The sequence below is a fragment of the Capricornis sumatraensis genome, chromosome 11, assembly GCF_032405125.1.
Source record: "Capricornis sumatraensis isolate serow.1 chromosome 11, serow.2, whole genome shotgun sequence".
NCBI lineage: Eukaryota > Metazoa > Chordata > Mammalia > Artiodactyla > Bovidae > Capricornis > Capricornis sumatraensis.
The window spans coordinates 88,485,694-88,507,835 of NC_091079.1; the positions used below are offsets into that span (position 1 = coordinate 88,485,694).

General features: G+C 41.3%; 1 protein-coding gene across 1 annotated transcript in view; it reads right to left on the reverse strand.

Annotated features, from left to right (window-relative positions):
* ESRP1 (epithelial splicing regulatory protein 1) overlaps positions 1-21,920 on the reverse strand; it is a 58,146-nt gene extending 36,226 nt beyond the window's left edge. Inside the window, exons 1-9 of the mRNA XM_068983593.1 lie at positions 21,789-21,920; positions 21,122-21,250; positions 19,406-19,519; positions 16,527-16,641; positions 3,127-3,225; positions 2,915-2,969; positions 1,554-1,664; positions 1,296-1,428; positions 1,145-1,187 (exon numbers count right to left, since the gene is read on the reverse strand). Coding sequence (XP_068839694.1) covers positions 1,145-1,187; positions 1,296-1,428; positions 1,554-1,664; positions 2,915-2,969; positions 3,127-3,225; positions 16,527-16,641; positions 19,406-19,519; positions 21,122-21,250; positions 21,789-21,920 — 931 coding nt within the window. The remainder of the gene's footprint in view (positions 1-1,144; positions 1,188-1,295; positions 1,429-1,553; positions 1,665-2,914; positions 2,970-3,126; positions 3,226-16,526; positions 16,642-19,405; positions 19,520-21,121; positions 21,251-21,788) is intronic.
* Positions 21,921-22,142: the final 222 nt, after the last annotated feature.

Below are 22,142 nucleotides of genomic sequence, written 5' to 3' on the forward strand. Positions count from 1 at the left end.
AATGAAGGGGTATAAAAGTTTTCTGTATTTAAGTGAAAGCTACTTTAGCATATTTTGGCAATATGTGTCCAAAACCCCTTAAGATGTCCATATTCTTTGATCTAGTTCTCCCGTTTTTAGGAATTTATCTTAATGAGTGGCACATACAGAGATAAATAAATATTCACTGCAACATATGTATCGAGTGAAAAGTTGGGCAATTGGAGCTTATTTCCAATATGATTGTTTTCATAAAAAATTATGGTAAATATAATTGCATATGTGTGCTAAGTCATGTCCAACTTTTTGTGACTCCATGGACTGTAGCCCACCAGGCTCCTCTGTCCATGAGATTTTCTGGGCAAGAATTCTGGAGCCAGTTGCCATTTCCTTCTCCAGGGGATCTTCCCAATCCAGGGATCAACCCTTCATCTTGTGCCTCTGCTTATTGGCAGGTGGATTCTTTACCACTAGCACCACCTGGGAAGCCTGGCAATGAGCACTGAGGAACATTGAGATATTTAAGAAGATATTAATAATATACTAAAAGGAGAAAGGAAATTAAAGCAATATGAGCAAAGAAAAACATCTGCTGGACAAACCACAGTTGACATTTTTTATCTATTATTTTTAGGTTTTACAGTTACAAATCACTCCAGAATTAGATAAAGACTTCCTATTCCTACTTCTTTTTGACCATGTTACTTCAAACATCACGTATTCTAAAATACTAGAAGCCAGAAAGCTACCATGTTCCTGGCCACTGATGAGTTATGAAGTTGAGAGAAAAATTAGAAGCAGATATGCAACGATTCCAGGTACTCGGGTACAGCTGTTACGGCTGTTTGAAAGTTTTCAGACTATTTAATTTCTTTCATGAACGACTCTTTCCCTTTGTACATGACTTTACATGTACCCTTTGGCCTTTGTATAGAAGTATGTTTAATTGCTATTTAACTACAGTTGGTTGACTTAAGCTTTAGGACAAGTGTTACACTACCTGATACCACTGGATATTTCTTCCTCCTGTCAAAAGAATAAAAGTCAACTCCTATATTTCATTGGGAGTAAAAAAAACATTCATGATTGTGTTTATCTGCCTTTGGTATATAAGTAAAATTTTAGATCCTTCTCAATATAGTCACATTGTATGAAAGGTACTCACCGCCAGCAATTTTAAGAAAATCTTCACCTGTTGCTTTGTAGACCTAAGGAAAGACAAAGGGAAATGAAATGCAGTTTCTGAGCCTTCTGACGCGCACACTTGTTCAAGACGCCAGGCCTGTCAGACGTCACCTGTCAGGCTGAGGACGTACCTCGATGTACCGGCTCCCCATGTGATGCTTGTGTCTCTGCAGAGCTAGGTCTCTGTGCTCCTCGCTCACAAACCTAACCAGGGCTTCTCCGTTCCTCCGACCCTGGGCATTCAGACAAAGAGCTGCACCGCCCCTTTGAAAAATAACCGAACAGAAAACAATGGGGGGAAAAAAAACAACAGTGAGGAGGAAAATGACACAGTATCTATTTATCCCCTTGGGGCTGTTAAGTCAAATAGAGATTAAGGAAAAACCAACTTGGCAATATTGAGTCCTTTGAAGAATCTTGCAATATCTTGATCCGAAGACTGCCATGGTAAACCTCGTGCCCTGACTACTGTGTTGTCATCAATAAGTTCCATCTTGCTGCTGTGGATCAAGCAAAACTTCAGCTTACGTGATTAATGCTAGGCAGTCTGACGTACTACCCCCTCCTAAGACACCTGGCCTATTTGCACTTGAGCTATTCTTCATTTGGAGTTCAGACAAACTTGTCATACTGCCCACTATACTTCGTAACTTGAAAAATTCTCTGGGTATATAGTTCAAAGTACTCTTTAGGTGGGTAACTACAAAAAGGCAATGCCCTATGCAAGTTCAGCACAGCTTAATCACCCAGCAAACTGCCTACCAGCTAAGTTGCTGCTTCCTTGTTCTCACAAGAACCTGAGATCAATTCATAGGAAGAAAAATCCTCCCAATACCCTGATGGCCTCTAAGTTCCTAGAGCTGAGAAGCATAGGTTTAAACTCATTCTCTGATCTGGCCAGTACACCAGTGGGGTTTAGATCCAGCTTGACCACAAAAACTTAAGATTCCCATAAAGCTGGTAATTAACCCACATCAGTAATGCGTGTGTGTGGTCAGAAGTCTGCCATTAAAATATCTCCCCTATCAAACAGGGAGGCATCATAGAGTGTTTATGAAAATGCTTGGGAGTTCCCATACCTTAATGAGTCATTTGTAAATCACCTATTCTATATTTTGACATCTTTTGATGTTCTATTCCTCCCACATTTTTATTTTCAGTACTTTGAGGACATTTTCTTAATGAGTCACTTTTCCCACAACTAAATAGGCCTCAGTGTCTCTCTAATGGGCAAAGATGTCAGAAGTTTCTGTTCACTTCAGGCACCAAGTAAACTCATGCAAGCCAGTGCACTGATGTACAAATAGGTCTACCTGTGATCACGAACGGAGATACCAGCATTTCATACTTCTCCCCAGTTATTTCCTGGGTTTTAAAGTAGGAGCTGATAGAACATGATTAAAATTATCTCAGCAAAAACCTTGTGAACTCTTTCAAGCCCTAGGATTTTCCCCCTTGGAAATTTTCCAGTGAGGATGGACAGTTCAGAGAGGCTAAACTCAAAATCACAGATAGGAACACAAGATGTCCCTAAGGTCTTAGTGACTAAGGATACAAATATTTCATTAAATGTTAATCCCCACATCCAAGCTCAGTTTAAGTCACAACCTCCATTAATGAATGACATAATAGTAGAAAATGGATAGCCAAAAGGGTCAGTAAAGTCACTAAGATATAAGGGGAGTTAAATACCACAATATGAATACAAACACATTGAAAGACTCCAATGGCGTAGTATGTAAGTACTTACCAAGTGCCACTTTCAAATTTGTAATTTACTCTCTCTGGATCTGAAAACCTGTGATCTAAAATGAGAACATACAAGTCATCCTTTTAGCTGGAGAAAAAGCTGTGAGTGTGTGTGTGTGTGGGGGTGGGGCAGAATGGGACTCAGAAGCATAGGTGACAGAAAGTGGATGGGATCAGATTCTAGGTCCCCATTGTTATAACACCAGTACTTACTATAAGGGTCTGAAATCATTGCTAAGATTATATTTCCCATATCTTCAACTTGAGATGCTCCATACCGGGAGGGTGAACTATTCTTCTCAAAATTTAAACCTGGGAAATTAAGTTAAGGAAATATTTTGGGGAGGTAAAATGAGCTTGCTTTTAACCCCAAATTAAACTGTCACGGAGCCAGGAAGTCAAGTAAAATGCATCTAGATTGAAAATTCTTTGAAATCTCAGAATAGTTGTTTCCCATCAGCCTGGACTTCACCCACAGTTTCTGAAGTACCCAATTGCCCCTTTGGACTAAGATGGCCAAACAATTCTTTCCTGAGAAATAATACCAGGAATAAAATGTTTATTGAGGGGTAGAGAATGCATGAATAATGAGCACTTTACTGTCAAACCATGAAGTATACAGTGAAATTAACAGAATCCCTCCCTTACCTTTATAGCACACACAGGCAACCACCATGCTGACCTAAAGATATAGTTACATCTACCAAAATCACAAGGTATTAAATGGCTTTAAGCCTAATGTTCAAAAACTTTTCAGATTACTGACAACATTGTATCTCTGATACTATTTTTATCCTGAACTCCTTTCTACAAGATTTTTGGAGTCCCATAACACAGCTATCTTGGACGGCAACAAATGCTTGTCTTTTCAGAGTAGATGTGTAGAAACAACTCCAGTACTCAGGGCCAATTGTGACCAATGTAACTTTCGATCACGTGAGTACACTGTCTGGATAAGCCAGGAAACATGACTTTTAAGAAATGCATGGCTCAAGTTGTGTTGAAGATGCAACCAAAAGAGGTTTCTGCCAGGTTTTATGAATTTGCAGTCTAAAGCATGTGACTTTGTCAAAACAGTTACCTTAGAAAGCCAACAGTCATTAAAATGGTTCATTTCTTTTATTTTCAAGTTTCAGTGCTACCGTCACTTTGTCATGAATTCACTTTGTTGTCAGTTTTATAGTGTAGTACAATGCACGTAACAAATAACACTACAGGACTATCTTTTCTCAAGTTTAAAATGAAAACAGCCATCTGTGTGGTGGTTGTTAACATGTTTTATAAAAATGTTTTCTGACTGGTATTTTGTAATATGGGTAAAAAATGAAGACAAATATTAATAAAAAGTAGGTACCATTTAACTGTGAACAAAGAGTATACAACGTAAAAACAACTCAGAGATCTCTTTCCCACCAAGAATTATGGTCAGTCTTCTGAATGAGTAATATTCTTTTCTGTTCTCAATTCAAAATCCTTTTCTGTTTCATCCGCATCAGCTTCCTCTTTCCCTTCTCCAATGAAGACATCGCATTGCTTTTCCCCACACTGGGCAAAATCATTTTTCTGTTGTCTCTCAACCAGTTACATTTCTCTGTAGTTAAATATACTGCATGTAGAAAGGCAGCTATATGTTCCTTGGCAAATTACTTAACCCCACTAAACTTCATGCTATCTGTAAAGCCAAAGCTGTGATCACCTTTACCTTCCTGGACTTTTGTGAAGATTAAATGAGATAAAACAAGCTGAGGACACAAAGCAGGCATTTAATACTTGAAGCTCCTCGATTTTAGGTGACTGACTTTCATAACCCACGATAAGGACACTTTAAGAGGGTCACTTTATGACTAAAAAAACATCTGAGCTCACCAGATGCCTATTTGCATACTCATAGGATAATCAAGCTAAAATGGTGGATAGTTTCTGCATTCCGTCTTTACATTAATCACCGAGTGATGAAATAAATGTGCTGCCCACTGAGGGATTAGAAAACCAATCCCAGGAGATGTTCAAGCAACCGAGTAATGACCGCTGACCGGGGTCATTAAAATGACTGTCCTTGGTCAATCTGTGACAAAGGAGGCGAGACGACACGATGTTGGAAATGGTCTCTTCAACAGATGGTGCTGGGAAAACTGGGCAACTGCTTGTAAAAAAATGAAATTAGATTATTCTTTAACACCATACACACAAAGAAGCCCCAAATGGATTAACGACCTAAATATAAGACCAGACACAATAAAACTCTTAAGAGGAAAACGCTGGCAGAACACTTCCTGACAGAAACTGCAGCAGCATCTTTTTTCGACCCATCTACCAGAATAAGGGAAATAAAAACACAAGTAAAGAGATGGGGACCTACTTCAACTCAAAAGCTTCTGCACAGCAAAGGAAACAACAGAACAAAAAGGCAACCCACAGACTGGGAGAGAATATTTGCAAATGATATGACTGTCAACAGACCAGTTTCCAAAATTTACAAACACCTCATGATGCCTAACAACATCAAAATAAACAAGTCAATCAACAAATGGGGAGAAGACCTAAATAAGACATTTCGCCAAAGGAGACATACAGATGGCCAAGAGACACATGAAAAGATGTTCAACATCACTAATGATTACAGAAATGGGAATCAAAACTACAAAACTACAATGAGATATCACCTCACACCAGCCAGAATGGGTATCATCAAAAAAAAATCCAGAAACAATAAATGCTGGAGAGGGTGTGGAGAGAAGAACCCTCCTACACTGTTGGTGGGAATGTAAATTGATACAGCCACTACAGAGAACAGTAGGTAGATTCCTTAAAAAAGCTAAAACAGTGCTACCACAGGACCCTGCAATCCCACTCCTGGGCATATGTCCGTGCTTGTGCGTACTCAGTCGCTTCAGCTGCGTCGGACTCTGTGTGACCCTGTGGACTGCAGCCCACCAGGCTCCTCTGTCTCCAGGCGAGAATACTGGAGTGTGTTGCCATGCCTTTCTCCAGGGGATCTCCCTGACCCAGGGATCAAACCCGAGTCTGTCTCCTGCATTGGCAGGCGGGTTCTTTACCACTAGCGCCACCTGGGAAGCCCCAAAACAGAACGTGCTTGGGTGTGAGCACTGAGCACGTACATTTGAAGAAAAACATGATCTGAAAGGATACATGCACCCAAACGTTCCCTGGAGCACCGCTGACAACAGCAACTTGATAGCCTGGAAGCAGCCTGAACCCTCCTTAACAGAGGAATGGACAAAGAGGATGTGGCACGTGTATACAGTGGACTATCACTCAACCACTAAAAGAATGAACTGATGCCACCTGCAGCAACATGGATGGGCCTAGAGACTGTCATACTGAATGAAGTAAGAGAAGGAGAAATACTGTATGACATCCCTCATATAGAGAATCTAAAAAGAAACGATACAAATGAACTTATGAAACAGAAAGACTCACACACTTAGAGGATGAACTTACAGTTGCCTGGACACACTGCCATATTTAAAATGGAGAACCAACAAGGACCTACTGTATAGCATAGGGAACTCTGCTCCATGTTACGTGGAAGCCTGGATGGGAGGGCAGTGTGGGGGAGAATGGATCCATGTATGTGTGTGGCCGAGTCCCTTCCCTGCTACCTGGGACTATCACAACATTGTCTATGCCCCAGTGCAAAATAAGCTTTAAAAAAAAATGATCATCATTGGCAGACTGTAGTGTATTTATTAATTCAGGGCCATTTTCAAAGAATGTAATGACAGGACAGAAAAACTGGAGCCAAAGGATGAAGATACTTTAGGAAGACAACTGCACTAAGTTTTCTGGGGAGATGGGAGGGCCTTTAAGGGCCTTTACAGAACTAAGAAATAAGAGCTGTGACTAGCCATCAAGTATCATGTAAACTATGCCACCAATCGTCCGAAACCCTGCAATTCTTATAACACTTTTCCTCTTGTAAGGGCCTACAATGAAGTAGAGAGAAGGATATTCAAGAAACAGAGACCAATGCCATCCATCATAAAGGCAGGGTTTCTCAACTTCAGCATCAGTGGCATGAAGGGCAGATAAATCTTTGTTGGGAGTGGGGATGGTGTCTTGTGTACTACAGGATTTTTTAGTACCATGTTAACCTCTACCTACTCCCAGTTTTAACAATTAAAAATGTCTCCTCCCCCCACCAAAAAAATCTCCAGATTTTTGCCAAGTGTCCCCAGGTGAGCAAAATCTAGCCCCGGTTGAAAACCAGCATTAAAAACTAACAGCTCCAAAGAGTGGCAACTTAACCCCTTACTACTGATTCAGAGAAAAGTTTTATATGTAGGAGATCATTACTGGACAGAAAGTTTAAAGATATCTGACCAAGGAAACACTGCATAAGGCAATTTGATGCTGTGGCAAAACCCCAATCAGCAGAGACACATACCCTATACCTTAAGGAACATGGATGAAAACACAGCAAAAGGCAGCCCTTGACCCTCATTCAATTTCTGGCCAGCCCAGAGAAAAGTATGGCTTTCCTGTTTTTAAAAGGATTGTAAAGAAAGAATGAGAAGAGATTGTATGTGGCCTCCAAAATCTAAAACATGGCCTCTCTAGCCCTTTAGTGAATAGGATTGCTAACTTCTGATTTGGAGGAATAAAACTGCCAAAAATAGAGAGTGCTGTAGAAATATTTGCCACATTGTAACGTTCTATCCCAAAGCAGAATCTTGGGGGAAACTAAACTTCAAAGGAATTGGATGGGGAGAGTATGCTCCACTCAAACCAGTTTTTTCTCTTCTGTAAGTGACAAGAGGCATAAGCCTTGTCACCTTTGCTCAGGTAACTCCCCTATAAAATCCTCTTATCTTCATAATCCCTTAACCAAATTAGACCATGGGTCACTCCCACTCAGCACCAAAGCCTCCTTCAACTGCTGGAGGTCACAACCATCAATCTGAGTTGATTAGATACTATTTCTATACAATATTACTATGACTCTCCTCAAGTCTACTTTGCATTTCCTGAGCACAGGTTCCCTTTCCTCTGATCTCTTTCCATCTACCACAGCACCTATTAACTTCTAAAATTCTACTGACATAAACAGTGATATTTATTATACACCATTTTGTGCCAAACACTACTTCCTCCTATACTTTTGCAGTAGCCCTGCCAGGTGGATGACAGTGAAGCCAGACAGATGATGAAACTAGATGGGAGAGAAGTTCTGTAACTCACTCAAGTTTCCCAGCTGGTAGGTAATGGAGCTGGAATTATCATATAGTTCTGATCTGACTATGTGTATGCAATTCGCCGCCCCGAGATAAACAGCTCTGTTTAATTTGTTTTGAGCAACAGTCTGTGAGGAGCTTTCTAAACGCATATATGACATGTATATGTATGGCTGAGTCCCTTCACTGTTAACCCAAAACTACCACAACACTGTTGACTGGCTATGCTCTGATATGAAATTAAAAGTTTAAAGTTTGAAAACCAACAAACAGAAAAGAGGACTAAGTGACTAAATTCTCTAGCAGGGGTCATGATCCCGTCTGAACTACAGTCTGAACCTGAGAATACTCGGATTACATCTAAGCAGACATCCTCTCAGTAGTACTAAAGCTGAGAAAGCGTTTTATTTAAAGTCTAAAACCAACCTATGGAAACTACTTTCGGAATAATACATGTAATAAAATAATAATTAACAAATAAATATATGAAAGCCAAGTGAAAAAGAACAGAAGTAACAACGTGAAGTACCCTGTTTGTGTAGAATAGATCTGCACCTGAAGAATTATTTTACTGAACTCGACTTTTTGAATTAAGAATGTGTTGTAGACATTTGGCTAACCTGGTTCCACATAACAGGTCCCAACATGTTTCCCTTCAAGTCATCACACACCAGGAAGATCAGCAGCTCTGAGCTCCTAGCAACTTTTAAAAGTCACCCAACCTCCTGCATGCCCAAACCACCCACTCAGCCACACCACTGTCTCTGGAAGATTCATTCAGTTTTGAGTAATTCTTACCAGAACTTAACATGAACACCACATACAGGAGAGTGAGAAAAACACGTTCAGTACCGATTCTTTCTGCTATCAATTCGTAAGTGTACACTGAATGACCTGCTGTGCATCTAATCTTGAGGGAAGGAAAGATGAGTCTGTGCCTCCTGATTTATGGTTCGTCATGCAGCTTACTCATTCTGCCCTCGAGGCGGCCGCAACAGCACCAACAGGCTTGGCCAGCTCTACAAATGAGACACGCCGTGAGCAAACGCGGAAGGGTAAAGCCAGACATGTGGGAACAGAATGAGCGTTTCAGGCTACACCTGAGCTAGGGTTGCACTGACACAGATCTCGGAGACCTTCGGAGACCTCGCTGGTAGCTGAACAGAGGGTGCCCGGTCAATGAAACAGATCTCAGGGCTTAACCCATGCTTATACTATCTGAAGGCAGAGTTCAGAGAGAAATTTTACAGAGCACCTCAGTATCAGCTGATCCACTCAAAAGAAGTTCCCTTTTCTGACGGCCTGAAAGGCGACACATGTCGTTTCAGAACACTCAACTTTCCCTGATAAATAGCATCTTTTTAAAACTAATTTAAAACAAGTTTTTAGTTTCGAGGAGAAAGCACACATATAAAACAAAGGCATTGTGGACCAACTAAATGTAAACCATGTTAAAATTGCATCACAATTCAAAATTCTAACTCAAAGCCATTTTTCATTGCCATTAAACGGGAGCCCCCCACCTCCCGCCAAAGACAAAATTTGCTTCTTCCCCTTCTACTGTTTACGGTTTTATAGTCTAACACAGCTGCCTATATTGCCAGACAGACATTTTTCAATAAAATTCCTGTGCTAAAGGAACAAAGGAATAGACCACAAAAAAAGCTGAAACAGTGCTCCAAATACGAGCTGAACTTCCTACAATCATGTGAAGGAACGAAGGGAAAGTGATAAAACTACCCTTATATGAGTTGCATGATTTAAAAAAAATGGGTTCTAGGGAATTCCCTGGCAGTCCAGTGGACAGGACTCTGTGCTTCCACTGCAGGGGGCACAGTTCAATCCCTGGTCAGGGAACTAAGGTTCCTCAAGCCACACTGAGTGGCCAAAATAAAATAAAATAATGGAACAGGTTGTATAAATAATCTGCTATATTTTAAAGTAAGCTTTAAACGAAGCAAATGAGAATGCCACTATAAAAGAATGTAACTAAGATTAAAAGCAACAAAAACTTTTTGTAGAATAAATGGTGGGGAACATATATCTGTAGTTTTAACTCTTCCGCAGAAGCCTACACTTTCTAAGAGGGAGAGAAAAATGAGATTCGTCCTAACAACTATTACTTCAGGAGGTATTATTGTTAACAAAAGCACAGAACTGACAAGTCAGTTATACCTCTGAAGAAATAAGCTGGAAGTAGGGGCCAAGGCAAAATAAAAGAAAAACTTCTACCTTAGAAAAAGACATTTATATGGGATAAACAAATTAGGAGAGACTCCATGATAATGTTTTCAAAAGCCTTCTTCAACAAAACAACTATCTTAGAATTCCCAAACGCACATTTTAAAAGTAGACTATTTTATAATCAAAATAAACCACATAAAATTAACAAAACAACTCTGAGTGCTGGCCAAGAATATACAGTATTTCTAGTCACTTTAACTTATTACACACCACAAACCAGACTACTGGCCGATTTGGCTCACCTCATGGCCGTGTGGTGCCAAAGATAATTTCTTCCCCACTTCAGCTAACAAGGTCAACTAGCAACCCAGCTTAACTAGGTGATATTTTAAACCCCTTTCATATGCAAAAAGATACCAGCGAGGATTCAGCATTTGCCTCTATTTTTTTTAAGAAGGGCAACGAAGGTGTGTGCGACCACAAAGATCCAGTTCAACGAATCATAACAAACAAGTGGACTTCCCTGGTAGCCCAGTGGTTAAGAATCTGCCTGCTTATGCAGGGGACACAGGTTCTGCTCTGGAAGATGCCACATGCCTCAGAGTAACTAAGCCCCCAAGCCTCTACCAAGCCTGTGCTCCAGAGGCCATGCTCTGTAACAAGAGAAGCGACCACAATGACAAGTCCAGACACCGCAACTAGAGAAAGACTTCTTGCAGCAACGAAGACCCAGCGAAACCAAAACAACATTTTCTTAAATGAAAAACCAAATAAGCCACCATATTACCCAGCAATACCACTTCTAGGGCATATACTCTGAAGAAACCAAAACTGAAAAAGACACGTGTATTTCAATGTTCATTGCAGCACTATTTACAATAACTAGAACATGGAACGTCCTAGTCGTCCATCGCCAGATGAATGGATAAGGCTGTGGTGGGAAAGGGAATATTACTCAGCCAAAAAAAGGAATGCACTTGAGTCAGTTCTAGTGAGGTGGATGAACCTAGAACCTATTATACAGAGTGAAGTCAAAAAATCAAATATCATATATTAATGCATATATATGGAATCTGAAAGGATGGCGCTGACAAACCTGTTCAAAGAGCAGCAATGGAGATGCAGACAGAGAACAGACTTATGGACAAAGGGAGGGGGAGGAGGGAGAGAAATGGAGAGAGGAGCGTGGTTGCACATACATTAACATAAGTAAATAAAAAGCCAATGGGAATGTGCTGTATGACTCAGGGGACTCAGACTGGGGCTCTGCGGTAACCTGGAGGGTGGGAATGGGTGGGAGACAGACTCAAGAGGGAGACAACATAAGTACATCTATGGCTATTCATGTTGATGTATGACAGAAATCAAAATTGTAAAACTATCAATTAAAAATAAATCTTATAAAAACAAGCACATAAGCGCAGACTGAACCATATTCACAGACACTATTTTACAATGGAGAAGCTAAAGTAACCCTTAAGTTTACCTGTACTAACATGTAGCTGACATGTTAAAAGGCCTATACCCAGTCTCACACAAGGTTAGAAAACAATATTTAGGTGTAAAATAGTTTAGATAAGGTCCTAAATCAATAAAGAAGTCCTTTCAGTCATCAGAAGCTGGCTTTCTTTTTCTATGACACTCAACAACCCAGTCTACACTGGAGAGTGCATGGTAGGGCAGGCAGTGGCTGAGTGGCTGCATGAACCACAGCATTATTCCTACAATAGTTACACCCATTTCAAGATGGGGAAACTGAGGCTGCAGGTCCACTAAATTCACCCCCAGGAAATCTGACCCCAGAGCTCGTGTTCTTACCACTCTGCCGGTAAGGCTATTATGTCCATCTTTACTATATGGGAAAAATAGGCCACTGTTACTGCGTTAGTCGGAGAAGGCAATGGCACCCCACTCTAGTACTCTTGCCTGGAAAATCCCATGGACGGAGGAGCCCGGAAGGCTGCAGTGCATGGGGTCACTGAGGGTCGGACACGACTGAGAGACTTCACTTTTACTTTTCGCTTTGATGCATTGGAGAAGGAAATGGCAACCCACTCCAGTGTTCTTGCCTGGAGAATCCCAGGGACGGCGTAGCCTGGTGGGCTGCCGTCTATGGGGTCGCACAGAGTCGGACACGACTAAGTGACTTAGCAGCAGCAAGAACCATTAGTAGCACGCCCACACAAACATGTATGGTTTATTCCTATCACGAAGTGGTGAAACACACACACACACAAAGACACACTCCTGCTAACACTTGGATGGGCAGACAGGAGTGGTTTAGTGATTTTTTTTTTACCGTGATATTGTAAAGCTGCACTAGTGAAATGGCATTTGCTAATAATGTCAAACAGCATATATGGATGTAATACGCTTCAACTGGATTGAAATTTTACAAAATTAACTTCCCTTTCCCGCTGAATATTATAGTCTCAGGAAACAATATAAATTTATAAGGGAGATAATCTATTTAAATAGGCAACCCAATAGTCAAATAATCTTTACAAATTCTAGAATTTTATCCCCTAGTTAACAAGCAGGATGTTTGCAATCAGACTCAGGTTCAAATGCTGCCATTTCTAACTTAAGGCAAAACCTCAAAGCATCAGTTTCCCTAGCTATAAAAAGGGCGCAATACTTCCCTCCACTGGGCTCTTGGGAGGCTATTACTGGGATAAACAATAAACTCCAATCGACAGTTCTCCACTTTCACCTGCTCTCTGGATAAGGCCATACTTCATTTAAAATGAGTTCTCAGTAAAATGAAATAAACAGTGGTAAAGGTCTCAATTAACGAGAATAAATCAGCTCATGAATAACAAAACTAACAAACAAATAGGTTAAGAAACCAGGAGGAAGTAATTCCACTCAAGATAGTGGGGGAAATAGGTTTGTTCTTAAAAAACAAACAAACAAACAGGCAAGTCATACAAACAGCCTCATAATCAAAATGGACTTTCAGCAGGGGACAAGTAGAATTAATTTCTCCCAAGGGATCCATGATAAATTTCTTCCTTTAAAAAAAAAAATTACATGGGCCCCAATTCCTATCATCACACCCTTACCACTTCACCTGATTACAAAATGCCAGCCATAGTTCACTTGCTAAGTGAGTTCTCCTCTCTACTTAGGACTGCATAACTCAAAAAAGCAGGTAGCAAAACTGCAGCTGGAATAACTCAGAGAGGCTCTAACATTAACTCCAGCAGTGGTTTTAGAACCAACACAAAGACAAAAGAGGAAAATAAGTGCTAATATGAGAACCGGAATCTCATACAAGCAATGCCTAAACCTTTTATCAAAGCGGTCATACTGCTTCATTCACATCCAGGGTTCACAAAGCTTTCACTGGGAAATGCCATAAATAAAAGTGAGGCCTGAGGGACTTTCCCTGGTGGCCCAGGGGCTAAGACCCCACACTCCCAGGTTTGATCCGTGGTCGAGGAACTAGAGAAGGACTTCCCAGGTAGCTCAGTGCAAAATAATCCACCTGCCAATGCAGGAGACTGAGGTTTGATCCACAGGTCAGGGAGATCCCCTGGAGTAGGAAATGGTCACCTGCTCCAGGATGTCTGCCTGGAAAATTCCATGGACAGAGGAGCCTGTTAGGCCACAGTCTACGGGATAGCGAGAGTCTGACACAAATGAGCACACACACGTGCCTGAAATGGGGCCTAACTCAGCTTTATTCATAATTCACCTGTTTATTGTAGTCAAATATTTCCGATTTTCAGTTCTATGGTATTTGGGGCGGGAGGGAACCAAAATTGCCAACAAATAATTATGGAGCTAGAATGAAAAGAAATGACAGAAAAAAAACAGTCAGCATAGCATATTACCCATTCACCTAAAGGTCAGATAATGCAAAAATTATACAAAGGTATATAGAAATTTTAAAGAGTATGGAGCATAAATCTGTAGGTAATATAGCATGAAGTGAAAAGTAAAAGTGTTAGTTGCTCAGTTGTGTCTGACGCTTTGCAACCCATGAATTGTAGCTCACCAGGCTCCTCTGTCCATGGAACTCTCCAGGTAAGAATACTGGAGTGGGTAGCCATTCCCTTCTCCAGGGGATCTTCCCAATCCAAGGATCGACCCCAGGTTTTCTGCATTGCAAGCAGATTCTTTACCATCTGAGCCACTAGGGAAGCCCAGATAATACAGCATAGAGCAAGTAAAAAGCCCAGGTTACCATACTGAAGATGTTTATTGATACCCTTATATATGTTAAGCTCTTAAGAAACCAAGGAGAAAAAATGGGTAAGCTTTTAACAAGTTATCTCTCAACTGAAAGTACACTGAAAAAAACCAGAATACCTAAATGTAAGAACCTCTTGTTTGTAGCTATGCAAATTTTTACTAATATCTGACTTATCATTACTAGAGAAAGATTTTCTTTGCTAAAAGAGAAAACTGGGTGATCAGGGATAAACCTGAATACTGCCTTTCCTATTCAAATTATTTTTCTATTAGACTTTCCCTCCACTATCCATTAATACTTTGCATAAGTTTTTGATTATTTTGTACCAGCACATTGTTTAGCACTTGCTATCAATGGAATTGTGTCCCTCCCCAAACTTCACTTGTTGAAACCCTAACTGCTAAATGTGACTATCTGTGGAATAGATTATTTAGGAGATAATTAAGGTTAAATGAGGGCACAAGGAAAGGGCCCTGTTAGGCCTGTGGCCTTATAAAGAGGAAAGAACCACCTCATTCTTGGCTGTGCCAGGCCCCCACCCTATTGTGAGATGCAAGGAGGAGACAGCTATCTGAAAGCCAGAAAGAGCCCTCACCAGAGATGAACCATGATGGTACCCTAATCTGGGACTTTCCGTGCTCCAGAACTATGAGAAAATAAATTTCTGTTGCTAATAAGCCACCAGTCTAGGGTATTTGTTATGGCAGCCTGAGCTAACTAATACAGCATTCTAACCAACAAAACACGTAACATATGTTTTCCTACTGTCCCAACCTTCTAATGAAAACTCTTGTGAAGAATTCCTTCAAATGAGCATATTCTACCCTTCTCCCAACTGCTGGGAGCTAAACCAGTAACTTAGTGAAAATCGCTCAGTTGTGTCTGACTGTTTGTGACCCCATGGACTGTAGCCCACCAGGCTCCTCTGTCCATAGAATTCTCCAGGCCACGAATACTGGAGTGGGTAGCCGTTCCCTTCTCCAGATCATCTTCCCAACCCAGGGATGGAACCCAGGTCTCCTGCATGGCAGGCAGATTCTTTATCGTCTGAGCAGCTAAATCAGTTACACCAAAATTCTAGCTATCTACTTCCAAGAAAGCAAATAATGAGTTTGATCTGCTTATAAATGGTTAGGAAAAATATCCAAACTATCTTTTTCATCAAGAAATTTTGAAATAAAAATCAGGCTTTAGCTCCTGAAAAAGAATGAAGTTTAAGAATAAGCATCCGTAACTTAGAAGTTCCTGAAAATAACCTGAATCTGACTTCATGATGATTCTCATAGTGGCTTTGGGTGGGTCCCCAACACCTCTATTACTCAGTGTTACATATGATAGTTGGCACATAATTGCTTATTAGTTAGCACTTTAAAGACTTACTGTATGAAAGATGATGGGTCATTCATGACAAGATTTGTGATTATAAAATTTACTTTTACAGTACATGATGTATCGGATATATTAGCTTGGTAATGAAATAATTTGGGGTAAAAATCTCAACCTCATTTTATCATCTCAAAAGATAAGTTATAGTAATCACCACAATCTACATGTATTTGAAAAACAGAGAAGATTAAACGGGGTGCCAATGATGAACAGCTGTTTGTAAAGAGTATACATCCACAATTAAAAAACCCAAACACTCTTATCCATTCAAAAGAAGCAGAAATAAACACCAAAACCAAGATAATCAAGAATAAGTGGCCTTAGAATTGGCAAAAAAAACTTCTGGTCTTCGCATTCAACAATTCATCAATTGAAAAAACAAAATAAACAAAACCAAGCCACTCCCATAATTCAAAATTGAATTCTATTCTATGTGTTCATCTCACAAAAATCAACATCTAACGCCAGGGAGAACACCATTCAAATTCAGTCAATTATAACTACTTTGATTGTACTGTTTTCCCCTAGCACTAGAGACAAATTTTGGACAAGTGAATTTTCATACAATGTTTTAAAGTTTCTTGAACTGTCATGTTTTCCTAGAGCTGTCTTCCCAAGTGATTCCTGAGTCATCACTTAAAGGATACACTCTGTCATTGCTGCAACATCCAGTTTATCAATATCAGGTGAACCAGGGCAACACTTCTTGAATTCTTTTCGAAGATCAAAAAAGGAATAGAAGCATTCAGGCAATAATACATTCTGAGGAAGGACAAGGTAGATACTGTTAACTAGACACATTTAGTTCAGTAATTCCCTAACAATTAGCAACCTAAGAACTGAATGTAATTATATTTTACCACAATTAAAAAAAATTTTTTAAATTAAACAGTGTCTTCATTTTTTGTTAAAGTATTACATCCTATATAAAAGTGTCATGAAAAAATAATTCATTTTAAGGCAGTGGATTATACGTTTGTGCTCCACTATGTATTCCTCTAAAACAGTTCTGAAGCTATAAAACATTTAGGCTACTATATTTTATATTTCCTGTCTGATAATACAATGTTCTTTGTCTAGCCACAATTATGTTAGACCATCTGTACTTTTAGGAAGGGATATTAGTCCTCTCAGTTTTCATACAGATGCATATGTTTACAACATATGTCTAGACCTAGGACCCTAAGTCTTTATCAAAATTTAGTTTTCTATTAAAACATAGCTTAAAATACTGGGTTCTGATAAAGCATACTCCACACACTAAAATTAGAATAAGATAGCAAATTCCTGATTACCTGAAGAGGATTTTTTTTCTGCCAAATTACAGTCCCACATTAGTTTTCTGGGTCATTATTATTCTGGCTAAACCTTGAGAACTTAAATTAGACTTAAAAGAATATCTCACAAATCTCAGTGGCAAAGAAGATATGGTTCCTATTGACTAGCATCACTCTTGTAATTAAACAAAGCTCAGTTGTCAGAGCAAATATCACACTATTGTGTCACTTTTCTGAGAGAAAAAAAATCCTCACTGAATAATTTTCAAAGTTTAGTTTTGTTACAGTGACTTTAGATTTGTCTTAAAACTTCAAGACAGTCTATGTTCACTTATTAGGAACTTGTACATTATAAAGTCAAGGATATAAACTTTTCAATGTTTGTGACCTGTAATGTTTATGTAATAATGTCTCTAAATTTCCTTATTGGATTTTATTAGATGTGATTTGCTTACGCTATATTTGAAACAGGTATCAGTATATAATGGTGATGTTTTCAAAATAGGCAATCTTGAATTGTGAATCTTTTAAGATTACCTACAAAAATGCTTATTTAAAAGCTGTTTACAATGACAATAACTCAAAAGTCCAACAATAAAAGTTTGGTTTAAATAGATATATCCATTTAAGACAGTGAATTTTTTTTACTGCTTACACAAAATACTGATATTACATTAAACTTAAAATAGGCTAAAAGATTTATGTAGTATGAGTGCTCCTTGTAAAAGCAAGGCTTTTTTTCAAAAATCTGAAAGAACACATTCAATTATATTCACATTCAAAAAACCACTTTGTTTTCTGACTAGAAGGATTATTTTGTTTTACCATTTTCTTATTTTTCTATAATGAACAGAATTATTTTCATTATGATGCTAAATTAATTGTTTTAGTTTTATCAAAATCTTAACAGAAGTTACTCAGGAAAATTTTTCTCTGGAGGTTGTCTCACATCCAAAGCAGTGTGTCTAAAATAACAAAAACTGCTGCTTTACTCCAACCCAATAGAGAAAGATTAAATTTTATCCTTCATATGAGTTTGAAGGGAAAAAAAAAATTCCATATATGTATCTTTTTCTGGATTGAGGGTATAGCAATTTGTTTAGCATTTAACTAACAAATAACCCTCCTCTTTTCATCAATTACTAAGGTTGCTGTAAAAAGAGAAGTTTTTATCCAACTCATGATACAGGAACTTGAGTTTCTCCCTTAAACTTTTAAAGCTGTCATTATACATTTCATTCATTTCTTTCCTTTCCCTGCTGGAGTAAAAAGAAGTCTGCACTGACTGCTCACTTGTGACATCAACTGCCAGTCTACACTTTTTATTACAAGATTTACCTCACATACCTTTCCTTATGAAAATATTTTACTTCCATCTTTTCAAGTTCAGTATCTGCCTATCACAATAAAAAGTTACAGCTCTAACTAATTAAGTTGATAAGATGAACTACATTAACAATAATTGGTCACACTGGGTTTGCTGTCTATGGGTACCATTTTTTCTCAATCCCTCAGTATTCTTCCCCAGAAGGGAAATCACATCTACATAAGATAGTTATCGTTCTCATTTCATACTTTTTTCCATACCAGAAAGATGAGTAAAGGTAAAAGATGAGGCTGACGCCATCACTTTGATACAAAATTCAATCAGTTGCACATTTACTTAAAGTCAGACAAAACAGTATGCTATCATTAACATTTAACTAGTTACTTAAAAGAGTACAAAGCTTTTTAATGAAATCATTAGAATTACACTCTAATTTGAAAGATTTTTCTTTGCTCCGTCCTTTACACAGATGGGAATATCACGACGTATTAACTAGTTTTACCCACTTTAAATGTCAAAAATTCAGCTAATATGCTCTGGAAAAGAGAGAGTGTCAAGCCTCTCTAAAACTTAACATACACAAAAACAAACTTTTAAGTCTCCAAAGGGTATCTATAAAACTACTGTTACCTCAAATATTTCTATAAAAGTGTTGCAAATTTTTTATTGTGGTAAAATATACATAATACAATATTTACCGTTTTGACGATTTTAAGTGTATAATTTAGAGGCATTAAATACATCCACATTGTTATGGAACCGTCACCATCACTCCTTTGTCATCTCAAACTGAAATTCTGTACCCATGACATACTAACTCCTCATATGCATATTTTTAAAATAGAGAAACCTGGATAAAGGTTTCAAGCCTCCAGTCACTGCTAAGGCCTAATCATTTTTTTCTGGAAACGGGTACTCTTACCTTCTTAGAAGCCTCAGGATGCAGAATTTGCCTGACATGAAGCTGCCCGTCCGTACAGAGACAGAAGGAGGTTCCTACCCCAATATTCAGTTCATTGCTCACTGACTGGTTAAACTGGAAAGAACAAAACACATCCAAGGATGCAAAAGATGCAAGTTTCACTAAACTCTGAAAAGTGGCCCCTCTTGTTTAAAACCAGAAAAAAACCCAGCTAATAGCTGCAAAGAACACCACTACTTGGGGCAACATTAGAAGGACCTAGTCCCTCCAAACTGTCCAGCTTCCTTTAGACAGGGGAGTTTTCCAATCAATCCTCAGTTAACCCACAGAAGAATTTAGTAAATGCATCCTTCAACATCCCTCCTCCTTGCATTTTTGTAATAAATCCATTCAAGACTTTTAAGTCAGAGGTCTCATTTCATCAGCAAATTGCCTTCTGATTACATCATTCTGTTTTTTTTTTTTTCCTGTTAAGATGCTCTAGACTTAAACAAAGATGCCAGTTTCTGAAGTAAATGTGGCTAATAGCTATATAGAAGGCTTCCCTGGTGTCTCGGTGGTAAAGAATTCATTCGCCTGCTAATGCAGGAGACGCAGATTGGATTCCTGGGTCAGGAAGATCTCCGGGAGAAGGAAATGACAACCCATGGACAGAGGAGCCTGGTGGGCTACAGTCCATGGGGTCGCAAAGTCGGACACGACTTAAGAGACCAGTCAACAAAAATGGGTACATAGAACTCTGTTAAACGTAGTATCATGTTTCCTGTAACACACCCCAGCAATGGTAACTTTCCCCTGTAATTAGCAACTCTTGTTCTAGGGCAGAAGCCGGGAGCACGCAGGACACTCACCTGCGCACAGGTGTTCAGCGCCCCGCCCTAGCCGCGGTCCAGTACCCGTCAGCATCCTAGTTTTCGGGTCACCTCAACCCCAGCTAAGGGGATTCCACTACTTTCGCGGCCACCCAAGGGGCAGCCCCACCTGGTCGGGACCACAAACCCTCCCGGCGCTGGGCCCAAGGTCACTAAAGAGGTAAACGGAACCGGAACCGGGCCCTTGGGGTGCAGGAGCCTGAAACCAAGCAGCAACCCCCCATCCCCGCGGTTCCCACCCAGCAGGGGCCCCCCCTCTAGCTTTCCGCGCGAGGCCTGCCCGCCCGCCGGCACCGCAGCGCCCCCTGCCCCGGGGGCAGAGCCGCAGACCACAGCGGGGTCTCAGCCTGGGGTTGAGGGCGCTCGGATTCCAGCTCCGCTAGACACACGACTGGTGAATAATCCGGCGGATATCGGGCCCCAGGAGCGATTCAGGAAACAGCCGGAAAACTAAGTTTTGGCCCAAAGACCCCGGGGGCTGGGCTTCCCAAGCTCAAATGGTAAAGAATCCGCCTGCAATGCAGGAGACTCAGGTTTGATCCCTGGGCCGGGAAGATCTCCTGGAGAAGGAAATAGCTACCCATTCCAGTTTTCTTCCCTGGAGAATCCCGCGCACGGAGGAGCTTTGCCAGGCTACTGTCCTTGGGGTCGCAAGAGTCGGACACGACTGAGCAACTAGACCACCACCACCACCCCGGGGAGCTGGGAGGCTTCAAGGAACAGCGACTTCGCCGCCGAGTCCACCGAGGGCTCCCAGCCCGGGTCTCGACACCCCGCCCCGGGGACCAACGCACGCCGCCCGGACGCCGCGGATAGGGTGGGCGGCGCAGCACCGCGCTGTCACCTGTCGGAGAGCTTGGTCCAGCTGCGGCGCCGAGGACAGGCTCTCGGCGTCGAGCTTCGTTTCTTCTTTGCAGTCCTCCGTCAGCTCCAAGTGATCCGGTCTAACTAGTACTTCGTGCAACTGTCCCACCTCCGGGAAAAAGAAAGAAAACAAACAAGAAGCAGGGGGTCAATTTCCCCTCCCTGAACGCGGGGACCTCCATCCTCACCCTCCTCCCTCCCTTCCCCTGTGGGGAAGGCCCACTCCTCCCGGCGGGTCCGGCTTCCGAATCCAGGCTCGCGCGTCGCCTGCGGCTCGGGTAGCCCAGAGGTCGGTGCAGCCCTGCCCCCTAGCCCCACCCCCACCCGGATCAGGTCCGAAAAAGCCCTAGAAGTCCGCGCTCGGACCCCCCAGGGACCCCACCCCGCCTCCGCCGGGCGGCCCCCGACGGCAGGAGAACAGAGCTTGGCGGCGCCCGGCCTCCCCACCTGGGCCAGGTTTCGGAGAGCTGAAAGGGTTGGTTCAAAAGCGGCTGGAAGAGAAGTCTGGTTTTCTCCCTGGATTCTCCAGACCTCGGGTCCAGTCTCACAAGTGGGCAAAGGAGAGCAGTTGTTTACCTACTTCACTCCAACTCGGAGCAGCTTCTGCCCCCACGCCTATCCCTTGGACAGAAACCATGCAGAAATACCTTCTTGTTGGCCAGATCCACGACTTTCCATAAGAGCAGGATCAGCTCCTTCTCGTCCGAGCCCAGCTTGGCCCCGGTGGCCCCAGCCGTGATTCCGAAGAGCACCACCAAGTAATCCGGAGACGCCGTCATGACGATGGGTGGGGAGGGGGAGAAGGGGGGTCGGGAGGCGGCGAGGTGGGGCGGCCGTGAGAACGAGGGGAAAACCTGTGCTAAAATCTCTGCGAAGGAAAAAAAAAAAAAGAGCGCCCACCCACCCCACCCCCCTCCTCCTCCTCGCCGCCGCCGGTGCAAAAGGCGGTAACCAACCACCCTAGCCCTCACCTGGCCCGAGCTCCACGCCCTGGGCAGGAA